The 13,682-nt window shown below is 49.9% G+C and overlaps 6 protein-coding genes across 6 annotated transcripts in view; 4 read left to right on the top strand and 2 right to left on the bottom strand.

The window, feature by feature from the left end:
* Positions 1-891: 891 nt before the first annotated feature.
* On the top strand, positions 892-1,506 carry BU25DRAFT_474581 (uncharacterized protein; the record flags this gene model as incomplete). The annotated part of the gene is made up of 2 exons (XM_033710910.1): positions 892-994; positions 1,061-1,506. The coding sequence occupies 2 exons, from the start codon at positions 892-894 to the stop codon at positions 1,405-1,407; spliced, it is 450 nt and encodes a 149-aa protein (XP_033559215.1). The 3' UTR covers positions 1,408-1,506.
* Positions 1,507-2,120: 614 nt separating this feature from the next.
* BU25DRAFT_423761 (uncharacterized protein) lies at positions 2,121-3,004 on the bottom strand (the record flags this gene model as incomplete). Its single annotated transcript, XM_033708233.1, has 3 exons — positions 2,121-2,138; positions 2,240-2,652; positions 2,827-3,004. 3 exons carry the CDS (start codon positions 3,002-3,004, stop codon positions 2,121-2,123), a joined length of 609 nt encoding a protein of 202 aa, XP_033559216.1.
* An 808-nt stretch (positions 3,005-3,812) lies between these two features.
* On the top strand, positions 3,813-4,613 carry BU25DRAFT_423762 (uncharacterized protein; the record flags this gene model as incomplete). The annotated part of the gene is made up of 3 exons (XM_033708234.1): positions 3,813-4,304; positions 4,372-4,439; positions 4,553-4,613. 3 exons carry the CDS (start codon positions 3,813-3,815, stop codon positions 4,611-4,613), a joined length of 621 nt encoding a protein of 206 aa, XP_033559217.1.
* A 2,135-nt stretch (positions 4,614-6,748) lies between these two features.
* BU25DRAFT_474584 (uncharacterized protein) lies at positions 6,749-8,305 on the top strand (the record flags this gene model as incomplete). Its single annotated transcript, XM_033710911.1, has 1 exon — positions 6,749-8,305. The coding sequence occupies one exon, from the start codon at positions 6,749-6,751 to the stop codon at positions 8,144-8,146; it is 1,398 nt and encodes a 465-aa protein (XP_033559218.1). The 3' UTR covers positions 8,147-8,305.
* Positions 8,306-8,427: 122 nt separating this feature from the next.
* BU25DRAFT_493307 (NAD(P)-binding protein) lies at positions 8,428-9,567 on the top strand. Its single transcript, XM_033711707.1, has 3 exons — positions 8,428-8,558; positions 8,609-9,194; positions 9,243-9,567. The coding sequence occupies exons 1-3, from the start codon at positions 8,435-8,437 to the stop codon at positions 9,313-9,315; spliced, it is 783 nt and encodes a 260-aa protein (XP_033559219.1). The 5' UTR covers positions 8,428-8,434; the 3' UTR covers positions 9,316-9,567.
* A 116-nt stretch (positions 9,568-9,683) lies between these two features.
* Positions 9,684-13,682, bottom strand: part of BU25DRAFT_433258 (polysaccharide lyase family 11 protein) — a gene marked incomplete at both ends in the record, with an annotated part of 5,715 nt that continues 1,716 nt past the window's right edge. The window contains 4 exons of the mRNA XM_033708764.1: positions 9,684-9,772; positions 9,823-10,056; positions 10,096-10,261; positions 10,322-10,790. Of these exons, the coding sequence (XP_033559220.1) occupies positions 9,684-9,772; positions 9,823-10,056; positions 10,096-10,261; positions 10,322-10,790 (958 nt within the window). The remainder of the gene's footprint in view (positions 9,773-9,822; positions 10,057-10,095; positions 10,262-10,321; positions 10,791-13,682) is intronic.

Consider the following 13,682-nt stretch of genomic DNA (forward strand, 5'->3'; position numbering starts at 1 on the left):
CGACACTATGAGACCCTTTGGCAGCAGCGCAACAGAGCGGCGGCAAGCTAATGGATGCCATGAATAACAATGTGTAGATCTGGCTATATATAGCTGAGGGTGGACGGATGTGTGAAGCTGTGGATGGTGAGGGCATGTTTAGCATGGAGGATTGTGAGGGTTATGAGTGGTTGGTGAGTGATGAGGTAGGTGACATGCTGAAGAAGCGGGGTGTAGATGAGGGGTATGGAGGTGTTCAGGCGCTGGCTGAGCGGCTGGACGATGTTAAGGTTGGTGTACGTGAGATTGACTCCAAATTAGATGAGATGATAGAAGGACTAGGCGCATAGAGGCGAGATGGCTACGCTCGCTGGAACGGTCGGCCGACGATTTTGATATATTACGGAACCTGTCTTCACCTCTGTTTGTTCTTTGTATCGATTCAGCTTTGCCGGCAATGTGGGTCTACATCTCAAAGTGAAGTGAACAGGTCATCTGGCTTTCACCTCCGCGACAATGGTTCACCACTTTCCTAGTTTTAACCTGCTCCACAACCACAACCACTCAACTTCACACTCTCGCAACTCTGCTCCTCATCATGTATCACGCATTGTTACCGCGGCTTTTCCAGTCAATCATCTCGTTCCGTCCTAGCTCTTCATCTCCATACTCCTCGTCACCCACCTCGCGCTCAAATGCCGCTGATACGCAAAAGCCTAGCAATACGCGAATAGATCACGTAACCAACAGTGACAGTCACGTCCAAGATCGATCCCTGTCGTAATGTGTCCCTGAAATGCGAGCACGTTCTAGACTGCGGACATCTGATCACGACGCCAAACGCGAACGAGCTGTGTGCGCCAAACTGCTATCAGGTTGCGACATCAAAGGGCGTCAAGGAAGTCAAAGAAGATGAGTTTGGCGGCGGCGTTGTCGTTGGAGTTCTACTGCGACCTGTGTGTTGAGGTTGCGAACGAGCCGCACATAGACGCGAGCTTGTCGCCCAAGGAAGCAGGTAAGCTCCCTCTCCTGTCGGCTTGGTGCCCCGGCGTCTAAACAGTAGCTGACCAAATGATTGCAGAGACCAAACGCACAGTGCTTCGTGGGCAAGAAGCTGTGAAGCGAGACAAGGTCAACAAGTTCCGCATATGCTATATCGCTCAAAAGATCACGTCTGTGCTTTGTGATGACGAAGATGGAGAGGTCGTCGAAGGCTACACTCCTATCGACAATGGACATCCGTTCGACACTACTCTGCCTCGGACAGGCGCGAACATGTTTGAGGACATCGATGTACCACCTCCCAACCGAACCAAGCCAGAGCGGAGAGAGTCGTGTGGGAAGACAGGACCATTGACCATAAGGTTGGACGTATCAGATTTCGGAGACGAGTTCGCAGAGTTGTCAACAATCAATCGAATCGGTTGATTGAATTCCGTTTTGGGCATGCACGTTGTACAGTACGGTCCATGAAGCGGTGCAAGTCTCAGGACCTCGCTCGTTCGCGAATCAATCTGTCGATCTGGTTGGTTGTTGAAAATTCTGCGAACAAGAACCGGAAGACGACGACGAAGCAGTGCTGGAAGACATCGAAGACACACTCGCGGAAGAGCCCGGTGGTTGCAGGAGCAAGCCGAGCTTGAGCGCCGGCGACAAGAAGAAGGTACACCATCCACTTGCAGACGGCGCGCCGGTGCTCGACCGATCGTGATCAGCTCGAGCCGGATGCTGGGATGTGGAGTTTCGTCGTCAATAACTTAAGCTCTTTCACGACGTAGACGAGCGGGAAAGTCCATGGTGCTAAAATTCGCTCCGAAGCTGTCGAAGAGGGCCGTCAAAACAAGTGTGTAGCATACCCTACCACTCGGGTGACAAAAAAAGCGGCACACCAAAATGCACCAATATTCTGCACCACCCACACAGCTCCCACCACAACGCTCTATAGTACTAGTAAATTATATGAGCTTGTAGAGCATGTTCATGCAACAATTTCTGTGTTTTTGAATTACTTTTCACCATGTAGATATTAAGCTATTTAACTTTGAAGTTCTGCCATACCACACCTGCCGGTGCAATACATTTGAGAACCCCCCTATCTACATCACCACCCTGTGAACTGACCTTCTGCTTTTATACAGTCTTTAAGCCTTTGAGGCATGCTATGAATTCTAGTGTTGATAAATTGCTGACTTATATTCTCCCAGCCTTCCTTTGCCAATGCAATTGTGTTGCTTTCATCCCAATGTGGGAACTTTCTTACATACTTCTTGGATGGCTGCCAGCAGTTCTCAATAGGTGCAAGGTCTGGGGATGAATGGCAGTTAAAGAAGTACTGTAAATGGTGTTGCTCTTTCCAAGTTTTGACAATATTCTTGCCTTTGCCTGGGCCATGGCCAGAATCACCATCTTCTTCAAGGGTGAAATAGTCACCTCTATCAAGCCACCTCTTTACATGAGGCTCAAGAATCTGGCCAATGTATGCCTGCTGTGTCATCTTGCTGTTCTTGTTGGACTCTATCTCATAGAAGACCAAATCAGACTTGAAGTTGTAGCCAACAGCTGCCCAGGCATGCACCTTCTTTATCTCCTTGTCGTGTTGATCCTTCTCCTCTCTTCTTTGAATGCAGTCATTGCAGTACCTCTCTCCCCTCTTCCGTGCAATGTAGAGCTTGCCTTCAGGCCCTATTTGCCAATGGACTTCATCAGAAAAGTGAACGTCCTCCCAGTCTTCTGGCTCAGGTCTCTGTTTAAGAGCTTTCTTGGCCCAATTTACTCAGGCTTTGGCTGTAGAATCGTTCGCCCACTGCTTCTGGCAAGCTACACATTTGAAGTAACCCAGGTGATTACCCATGGCTCGTGAAATTGTTCGGTCAGAGAGGCCTGTGATGCCACACTCCCAGGCCATGGCTTGCCAGCTCAAGGAGCGAGCTTCAAAGCCTTCACTTTTAAGTAAATCATCCATCTTGCACAGCTGATCATCTGTAATTTTGCGCTTTCTGCCTCGCTGTTCAGGTACTCCAGGCATGTTGTGGTGGCATCGTTGAGAACCGTCTAATATCATTGCCCATCCATGACGACGGGAGACTCCAAAGTGAGCAGAGATGTCACTTTTGAAGTACTTGATTCCATGGGTGTCATTAAACTCAACAGCGCCCTGCACCTTATTTTTTGTAGGTGTATCATGATGCGCACGTTCAGAAGGGGCTCGCATTGTAACAGATAGTAAATTAGTAGTGTGGTTGTATTGTTGTGTGGGTGCTGATGTGGGTGTGTTGAGGGGCAATGTTATTGAGTGCCGGTTTTTTTGTCAACCGAGGTGCCTACCTAGATCTGGTCATGACGGTGTGTACAATCGAAAGCACACTAGATGAAGTGTATGGGATCTGGTTAAAGGTGGCGACACACGTATTGTGTAGGAGGGAGTGCTGCTTTTTGGTAGGTCGAGTTACGCAAACCTGTCGCAACGCCCCTGTGTTGCGCCAGCATTGGTAAAACAGGCCGTTGTACGGAGTTGCAAGCTTGAATATTGTGTTTGTACTGGTTTATGTCGAACACCCCCTTGATCATAGAAGTGGAGCCTATATTGCAACATGCTGAGGGTAGCTGTGCTAGTCCTGAAACGCCCTGTGAGTGGTGGTTCACTGGCACCATGAGGAGTAGGAAAGGCGTATTAAAAAGTTCATTGTGATTTACCTTTTCGTGATTTAGCAAGTCGCACCAGCTTAACGTACCACAGAGTTTTCCCTTGCAGCATACGTAGCCCGTCCCTTATGGACGAGCAATGTCGATTCATTGCATGATGACCTTCGTCTAGTGCGTTCAATATTCAAACCATGATCCAAGCCAGCCGCTCGTACTTGGCTTCCGGCAGCTGTCCTAAATGCCCAGCACTATCTCTCGGTGCTGCTCACCTGAGGCCAATTGCCTGCCTAACTCTTGATTCTGTTCAACGTACTGTGCAACTCGAATGGCGTGTTAGAAGAGCTTGCGAGGTGGGGACACACCTTCCACCGGAGGCTCTCGCAAGAAGGTCACGAGTGCAAGCATCCTCCTTAGACGCTATCATCCTTCCATGCTCGGTTCGAGTGTCTGGCTGCCTCCATGTACCGGCAGATAAGCGCGATGAAACAGACAATGGTGTCTTGAGTCTGTCATCGGATATCGGGAGAGATAGAGCATACCAGGAGAGAGATCGACCACAAAAGAGAGCTTCACATGACCGGCCATATCCTCGCCGAGCGGTAGCACTTCCACGAAGCAGGCCAGCTCGTAGCGCCGCATGCGCTGCACGAGACGAAGAGTGCGACGTATTCCAAAAGCAATGTGTTAGTGGCAGTTGATGACATTGTTGTTTTTCATGTTACGGAAGCCCATCTGCATGAGAACCGGCAGGTCAAGGGTGTTGCGATGTCTGCTTGCGGGTGCCCGGGCATCTATACAGACTCGCGCAAATCTTGCCGGTACGTATGTAACAAGCTGTCAAGGATGACCGGATGGCCTATTAGGCGAATTTTCAGTTCTTCACTAGCCCAATTCCCGATTGAAAGAGTTCGGTGCAAACTCATGATTTCAGTTGTATTCAACCAGAGCCACTGGAGCTCAAAATCATTTTTGGTGTAGACTCCGCGGCTTGAATCCGAGCTTGCATGTTGGTACATCTGAATCAAGACTTGACACACGGTGATGACAAGCCTGAGCATTGAGAGTGACGGAGAACCCGCGAACGACGATGCTATCACGAGTACGCGCTGTTCGAGCTGTTTCTGTCACAGCTATTGAACGTTTAAGATCTTGCAGCGCCGTTGCCTTGAAATATCTTAGCAACCTCATCGTGAAGTATTCCTGCAACCTCTGACGATCCAAATATCTGTTGACCATCCAGCTATAATCGCGACCGTCCGCAAGGGATAGTTCATTGACAGCCCATTCGAGCGAGTACCAGCTGTGGTTATCCTGTTTAACCACGTCACAGTGTCGTACCAGTCTTGTGCACTGTCGAAATCCAAAGGTTGTATCTGATAGCCATGCGCTTCCTCGAGGCATATGGCATCGAACATCGTCCGCAAAGTGAGCACTAAGCACATGAGCGGACTGTCAAAATCCTCCAGCATGTTTGACGATAGTGTAGCGACTTCAATATACCCACGAATGTCGCATGTTAGGTCCATTGACCTCCTCTCCGATCCAGGCCAGGTACTCAACCAATGCAACCCGCAGACGCTGCAGGAGCAGGACATGCACTTTTGAACTGTCTCTGTCGAAAGAATTTAGAGATCTCCGTTGTACAAGGGGCAAGTACGCGGATTTGGGCGTCTGGCTTCGGTCCACCTGCGCAGACGAATTAGGCCGAAGACATGATTGCATGTTGGAAATCGTGCGGCAACATGGTCCTCATTGTAAGGATCATGGCAGATTGCGCAGTTGTCGCAGATATGGAGTGAATCGAGGAATATTTCTACGATGCGAGGCAATGGAGTCATGGGTGATTGCAGAAGTGTCGTACCTGAAGGCGGGTGAAGCAGGGATCGCAAAGATTGACCTTGAAGTTGAATATCCAGTTGCGGAATGTGGTGATGAGCGGAAGTGATGAGAAGAGCAAAGGTAAGCGAATAATTTCCAGTGATCCATCTATTCATTAGGCGGCACAGCCAGTGAAAGCAGCGATAGGATCGTCGGCTCCATTTTGGGCTGCAAGACATTGTGAAGCTGAGCCCTTACACCTTTCAGCAAACTGCTGGATTGAGACGCAAGATGGAAGAGGCTTGCTGAGTCCATGTGCCGGCGAAGCCTGTTCTTCGTCACCCCGTTGGGAGACAGAGATCTGAGCAATCCGTCGTAGCTGATTGTGATGACCTTGGCTCGCTCTCTCATCGGCAACTAGCTCGCCCTTGGCTTTGGCAACCCTTCTCCCCCAGTACTTATCTCATATTTCATCCGAAGCGGCTCGAATGTCTTAGTCCGGTGTATCTTGTCTGATTACTGCCGCAACAAGATCCTCAGCGGCAAGCCGTGGACGTTTGTCAGCGTGGTGTTCTTCATACTTAATCTTCTTGTCCGATTGACCATCGACACACGAGCGCTTTGAGCTTTTAACAGAGAGACTGCACCCGATCGATGCATCATTGTCTTCGATTTCATGCATCGTGTATGGAGAAGGTTGAGCAGCATCTACGTATTTCTCATCTCATTTGGCCCTCAAGGGGGCTCAAACGTCCTTAGGATGTCTTTCTGTGGACTGATCAGCTCAGTTAAGATATTGAAGCTGCGCATGCAATATACTCGCCGTTTTCTCTATGACACAGTGATGCAGAGTAGTCGCAAAATCAGATCTCTTGATGGATCGAGCAACTGGCGTACTCGCAGGTCACCGGCCCCAGAAACACAACTGTGCGACAAGCCACGGCCGAGATGGTAGTTGTGCCTTGCTCCTGTCAACACGCTCGCAGCATTCGATGAAGTGTGCCCGTTCATAGCCATCGATCTAGTAGCCGGAATAGCCATCAAAAGTATAGGTAACACCAGAGAAAACGTTCTTTACGATCTTCCCATCAGCGCGGGCTTCGGCCAATCTTGACTGTGAAAGATCCGTGGGGTACTTCCTGAACATTACAAAAAATTAAAGAAGCTGGGTTTGCTTTGATCGTGACGAGATGGCCGTCAACGACGCGTAGTTTTCCGCCTCGCTTAAGAAACGCGCTAGCCCTAGCATCAGATGCGCTGTGACTGAATCCTCCCTTGTTCTTCTTCGTCCTTGTTCACGCCTTCACACATGTCACGACTCGAAAGCCGCACTTTGAGCTCAGACCGCTCAATATGGCTCGATCTTTCCGAGGAAACCTTCCGCCAGCATCTCGTAGAACTCGAAAAGTGCACAAATGCGGTCCCAGTCGAGCCGCGGATATTTCCTCTGGAAGAAGATGAGAAGGCAAAAGGTCACACACTGCCGCTGCGTGTTGAGCAGCAACTAGCAGACGATCTTGCCTTCTTAGCTGCTATCGAGGAAGGTGCTCAAAGCGTTGCTGCCGTATGTCTAGAAGAGCACGTGCAGCCAGCCGGACTCACGGTACGGTTCGCGGCATTAGACCTGGCGCTCAGCGGTGAGGTGAAGACTGCATTGCAGCACATCGTTGATACTCTAGCTTTGAGTACTCGTGCGACCGATGGCTCGGCACGGATCGAGGCAGTGTTCGAGCAGATCGTGAAGCTGCACTTTCGCCGACTGCTCGCTCGGCTTAGGTCTAACAAGTGGGAGAAGCCGAAGTACCTCTCCAAACAACACAAGAAGCCTCTGTGGCAAGACTTCGCAAATCTCATCCATCGAGTCCAGTTCCTTTACACCAAGAAGGAAGCGGCAGCGAGACGTTCTGTGGAGGGCCATCTACAGAGTCTGGCCCCGGCCTATGAAGCATTTGAGGCGTCCGAAGCTGGATCACAGATTGAGTTCGGCTCTCTCAAAGAGCTCATCAAGGCAAGTTACCAGTTCTGCAAGGCTAAGGATATTGCGGAGTTTGCACGACGCTTAGAAGGCAGCCCTAGTACGACACCCACAGCAAAGGTCGCATCAGCCATCAAGTGTCTCCGACAGATCGAAAAGATTGCCGCATACTCGCGCATTGCGACTTCACTCATCAACACAAGCCGGGAATATCATTCTCTGTTTCGGAACGAGCTGCAACTGGCATTCCTGACGCCGTATAAGAGCGTGCCGACTGCAATTGGATACGAGGCGTGGGCGACCAGCTGCCATGTACACGCAGAGGTCCAATTAGCCGTGTACTATGACATCTTCTTCCAGTCTTCCAATACGTCTAAGACGAACGGCGATTCGCATGCATGCCTAGAGGCTGATTTCCACCGCCCCCGAGTCATCGGAACATCCAAGTGGCTTTGTTATCTCTGCTACCTCTTTCTCCACTGTCACGGTTGCTATGTGCCTGCCAACACTCACGGCCGGCTCTATGACCAATGGACGGTGCCTGACCTAACTGAGTATGGAGATCAACTATGCGCTCGCTATCGTAGCATTCTACACGCCATGGACGATGAAATCATTCGAGAAACGAACAACACCGGCCCGGCAGAAGCGGAGGAATTGGGTCTTGTAAGATGGCGCGCTGAGCCAATGACGAGCCGACAGAATATTCTGAACACAGACATCGTGATTTGACTGCGGACAGTTAAAGGATATTCACCACGTTTGGCTGCAAGATTTCACATCTAGCCGAAAAATCAAAGACTCAAATAAGAGAATTCGGACAGTGTTGACGCTGCAGTCTGACCCAAACACGAGGCGTGGCTTCCTTATCGATAAGCTGCTGTTCACCTGCAAGCACGCAATGTAAACAACCATGACAACGACGTCATTACCAACCATCACACCATCCTCAACTACGAACACCTATATCAAAAAATCCTCATTTGATTCATAATTTACATCACGTATCACGAATTTAGCATGCCTGTCATCCTCATTGTAGGCGGGACTCGAGGACTCGGAGCGAGTCTGGTGAAGCTGTATGCTTCAGATTTGAACGACTACGTGTTCGCCACGGCAAGGACATCAAATCCCCCAGCGAACAGTGCGTACGAGAATGCGAAAGTAAAAGCTTTCAACGCTTACGATTGAAAGGCAAGAATGTCACGTACATTCCCGACATTGACATCGCCTCAGCTGATGCTGGTAGCAAGGTTATTCGCTTTCTCAACATCAGGGGAGTCTCCAGTCTAGACACAGTGATCATCACTGCTGGATATTTTGCGACAGAGAGCCTCCAGAAACCATCGTTCGAAGCTCAGGAACGCATGTACCGTACCTGCGCAATCGGACCCACGATACTTGTTACCACGCTGGCCAATGATTCGAACGACCTTCTCGGTAAGGACTCGAAGGTTATCTTCGTATCATCAGAAAGCGGCAGCATTACGCTCAGACACGAGAAAGAGGGGGGTGGCAACTACGGACACCATGCCAGCAAAACCGCGCTCAACATGTCTGCGAAGCTGCTAAGCTTGGATTTGAAGGACAGAGGGGTCGCAATAGCAACCGTCCATCCAGGCTTCATGAGGACGGATATGACCAAGGGAGTCGGATTCGACAAATTCTGGGATGAAGGTGGCGCTGTTACCCCTGACGTCGCAGCGAAGTCGCTTGCAGAATGGATCGAGACGTTCGACATCAGCAAGACCGGAGAATATTGGGCGCCTCGAGGACCCGGGTCAGTTATTTCTACGAGATTTTGCACATAGTTGACTGACTTTAAAAGTGACATTGGTACTGCCGAACCGGTGCTTGGCCCTACAAGCAAGCTTCCTACCCCTCTGCAACTACCGTGGTAGACGATATCTGTGCGCCCAGGTTGGAGATACGTTTCACGGCGAATTGATTGATTGATTGATTGTTTTAACGCCCTATCTGAGTCTAAGACTATGCAAGACGAGAGGAGCAGTTGCTCCTCTGGTAATGCAAATATTTGGTTACAACAGATGTTGAGGGACGTTTCATGGCGAAGCTGATGCAGCGATGAGATGAAATTTCACTGGATTGAAAATTGTTCGACAACTCGTAGAGTGACCACGAATCAATAATCCACCTTCTTAGTGTGCTCCCTCCGCAGTACGATGGCCCGGAAGTCGAAAACAGAGCGCGATTTGCACCCTGGTCAGACAAGGCATCACGCACAGAGTCAAGACATTAAGTAGCCGTACTATGCCCCGATGTACCGAATGTTCGGCTTCGGCGGTCTATCCATGCCGGTACCGATGTAATAATCGACGTGCGCATTCTGAAGATACCCTTTCAGAATCATCCCGTTCCGATACGCAGGGTTGTGTGGCAGCGTGTACAACCGGTGCTCCGTGGCTGATCAGTAGTGAAGATGATGAGCTCGTCATACGCCGCATTCGTGGTGATAACCTCCTCATGCCAATCACCAAAGATGTCGCCGAGGAAGCCTGGGTTCGGATCACCGGGGTTGATGGAACCGTACTTGTCGATGCGGAAGATACGAGGCAGACTGCCAGACTTGGAGGGGTTCGCTGGATCCCACTCCTCGAGCTTGCTGTCGTTGTACAATTCGACTGTGTCGTCGCCATCCCACTACAAAGACAGGTGCGCACATGGATACAGCGTAGTATCTTCCTCGAGCAAAGTGTCGCTGGACGCGTTGTACAGACCCGATCCTCCTTCGCTCCAGAGCTCCATACCTGGGTGGTTTGGATCGATGTCATCGACCCGTCCGCGTCCAATATTAGCCACCTCATCGCCGTAGTTCTTCCACAGCACCTTGCCATCTGTGGCATCATGATATTACCCCCAAAGCTTTTAAGGGTTATTCTGCTGAACGCTGTGTCCTTGCAGTCCAGGGCGAGTGGGATCCATCTTAGCGATCTGCCAGCGGTCACAGTGGCCGATGCCTGAACTAGCCATGTCGTGCTTCAGAGTGCTGTCTCCATTCAGCACAAACATGATCTCTCCAACTTCATCCTTCCCGTTTCCATCTGCGTCGATGATACGAGTGTTGTGTCCGTCGGACCCGCTCCCATCGTTCTGGTCATCGTACATCCATTCCTCAGTAATCTTTGAGCCATCAAATACCCATGCATCTAAATTGCGGTTGAACTTCTTGTCTTCCTGTCGGTTCTTCATGAACGCGATAATATGTGGATGTGTGCCATCCGGGAACGCGACGCCCAGTCGTGCAGCGAAAGGCCCATGTTCGATATAGTCGTTTCGGATCCTAGCCGTTGCGCGCAGAGCACCGGTCTTACCGTTCAACACTGCGATGAACTGCTCGTCGTTGTTCGCACCCTCGCTGAAGGCCGTTCCATCTACTAACACAACACCGTTCAAGATGCAGCGTTTCCAAACGCACGCATTCATTTTTGATGCGTACATCGTACGCTGTGGTTGTGTAACGTACGAACCGTACTAGAGCTGTCATACGCATACATGCGTACTTGATTTGGCAGATTTGTCAACGCTGCATAACACAAAGTTGCGTGTACAGCAGAAGCACTGTAGGGGGTGTTTGAGGATGCCAAAAGTAGTCAGTTACACTGAAAAATCTGCAGATCTGCATATATTGCCATCTGCTGTGACCTAGCGTCGTGAGCTCGCAATATTGCTTAGTTGTTTGGCCCTAGGATCTGTACGCCTGTTATATTGTTAATATGTCCTCAGGAGCACTTCATAACTTTGTAACGCACAGCTCTTGAAGCTCACAGGTGCAGGCTCAAGCCTCTGCCTCAAACAGTGCCCTCACTACGCCAACATATCATTTTGCAGCGTCTCATCGACTTGAGAAGGGCAAACAGAAGGCTGTTGATACGCACATCGATTCCCTAGCGCCCCAGGCTTCTAGTGAGGGATCTAACCAGGTCGTGAAGGACTACCTGACCAAGGGAGGTAGCCAGGGCGTTGATTTTGATGTGGACTGGACCAATATATGGCTGAGAGGCAAGAAACTCAGGCAGGCTGTCTTGGGTACCATGTGAGGCATAAGATCAATATGAGAGCAGGCAAAGCTCGTAGTGGGATCTGGAGATACGGCACGGATCTTGTATACAAAGAGGAGGGCAGAGGGAGGCAGAGGGAAGAAGAATCTGTGGCTCTGTAAGCTGTGCCATCAAAAGGATGCTCGTGAAGCTGCCAAAGTTGTCGACAGCCATCAGCATATTGCCAATCACTTACTGAGGGCCCATTGGATCGATGCCAACAAAGGATTACTACCAGATCCGCCACCTATGCCCTCTTCTCTGTGGGAAGCTATGAGAGGGCTCGCTGGCAGTCAAAGTGGGATATTGCAAACGTTGTGGCAGGAGGAAGAGCTGCTGCGTAGTGTTGTTGACTGGGCCATACTGTATGACATATCCTTCCTCAACGCTAGTTTGGCAGAACTCTGGGTGCTCTTCAGTTGAAACGACAGGATCTTTTCAGGGCCCTCCCCTCATCTCCATCCACACTATCAAAATATGTCCTGCAGGGCCTCACTAAGCGTAAGGAGACAGTTTGAACGCTACTAAGAACGTCTATAAGCAAAATTGCGCTGAGCTTAGATGTGTGGACTTCTCCTAACCACCATTCATTCCTGGGTGTTGTGGCCCACTTTGTTGGTAAGAATCCTTAGCACCCAGAACAAGTTATTTTGCGCCAGCTAACCTGTACAGATGCAAGCAACGCCCAGCGTGACGTCCTTGTTGCCTTCAAAGATCTACTGAGAGGCCATACAGGGCTCCATCAAGGCCTCAATATTGTCTCAGTTATATGAGAATACGATCTCGCGAATCAGGTACACTGTTTTGTTGCTGACAATGCGTCCAACAACGATCAGACCTTTATTAACAGTGTAAATCATTGCCTGAGGGCAGATTTTACACTAGATAGCAGGATATGCTGCGTGGGCCATATTATAGCTATTGTCGTCAAAGCTGTGATATATGGTAAAGGCGTCAGCAAGTTTGAGGCAGAGCTGGCTCAAGCAGCTCCCAGAGAACAGTTTGAGCTGCACAGACAATACGGCGTTGTTGGGAAGCTACACAACTTCGTCAACGCAGTCCTGGTTTCTCACAAACGTCAAGAGCTCTTCAAGGCTGTACAGATTGAGTTGGCAGATGAAGATCCTCTCTGGACATTTGGCACACTTAATTTAGTGCAAGACGGAGGGATACGATGAAACTCTGTGTATTTCATGATACTACATTGTATAGAGCTACAAGAACCCATCTCACGCTTTATACGAAAGCTGTGACGTACAGAGAAAGTTGACAACAACGACAACAGTAGCAAAGCCTACAATCCCCTTACTGACGAGCTCTCTGACAAGGAGTGGGAAGCTGTTGAGCGCCTCAAGAACTTCCTTGAGCAATTTTACAGGGCTACACTCAAGCTGGAAGGCAAAATTAGCACCTCACAGTATGGGGTCCTCCTGGCAGATGATTTTACAGCTTCAACTGCTTGACGAACACCTACGCGGCGCCCTCAATGCCTCTACAGCTATTGACACCTCTGAGTTGCAAGACCAGCCTTCCTACCTCACAACGGCTGTGAGCTACGGCCTTGAACGCCTCACTACGTACTGGGAGAAGCTGATACTTGACCCAGACATCTCATATTACTGTGTGGCCCTGGCTCTCCACCCAGCAGCTCACCTACTGTGGTTTAAGGACCACTGGCGGCACCATGAGACGTGGCATAAGAAGGCAGAGCCCTTGATCAAAAAGGCCTTTCAACAGTACCTACAGCGCAAAGATTCCTGCAAGGACAAGCAGCCTACAATACATAAAGTCCCCTGCCTTGGCCGTATTGACAATGGAGATCCAGATCTCACGGCAATATTGAGTGTTGTGTTGAAGTCGTGTCTTAAGCAAAGCTCGTAGACACTATTCGATTGGTTCTCGGGGATGAGCAGAGGTACAGAAAGCCGTCGGGGGTTGGTTATCACTGAGCGAGCTCGGAGCGGCAGAGGTTTGACCGTGATAAATCGCCGTGATAATCAGGGGGTAGTCGTCTAGTCAAAGACCATGGCGACTGGTTGCAATGAGTAGTACAGAGTATACTGTCTGGCTCGAGAGCAGGTGAGATTCCAATAACAAAGTTGATTGACGAGGTTGAACACGATGCCATAAGGGCAGCGTGTCTACTTGCTTATATACTTGACAGGAGGATTGATTGTACTGCTCATATCGAGTATCATCAGTGACTTGAT

The sequence above is a fragment of the Macroventuria anomochaeta genome (assembly GCF_010093625.1).
Source record: "Macroventuria anomochaeta strain CBS 525.71 unplaced genomic scaffold BU25scaffold_28, whole genome shotgun sequence".
NCBI classification, from domain to species: Eukaryota; Fungi; Ascomycota; class Dothideomycetes; order Pleosporales; family Didymellaceae; genus Macroventuria; species Macroventuria anomochaeta.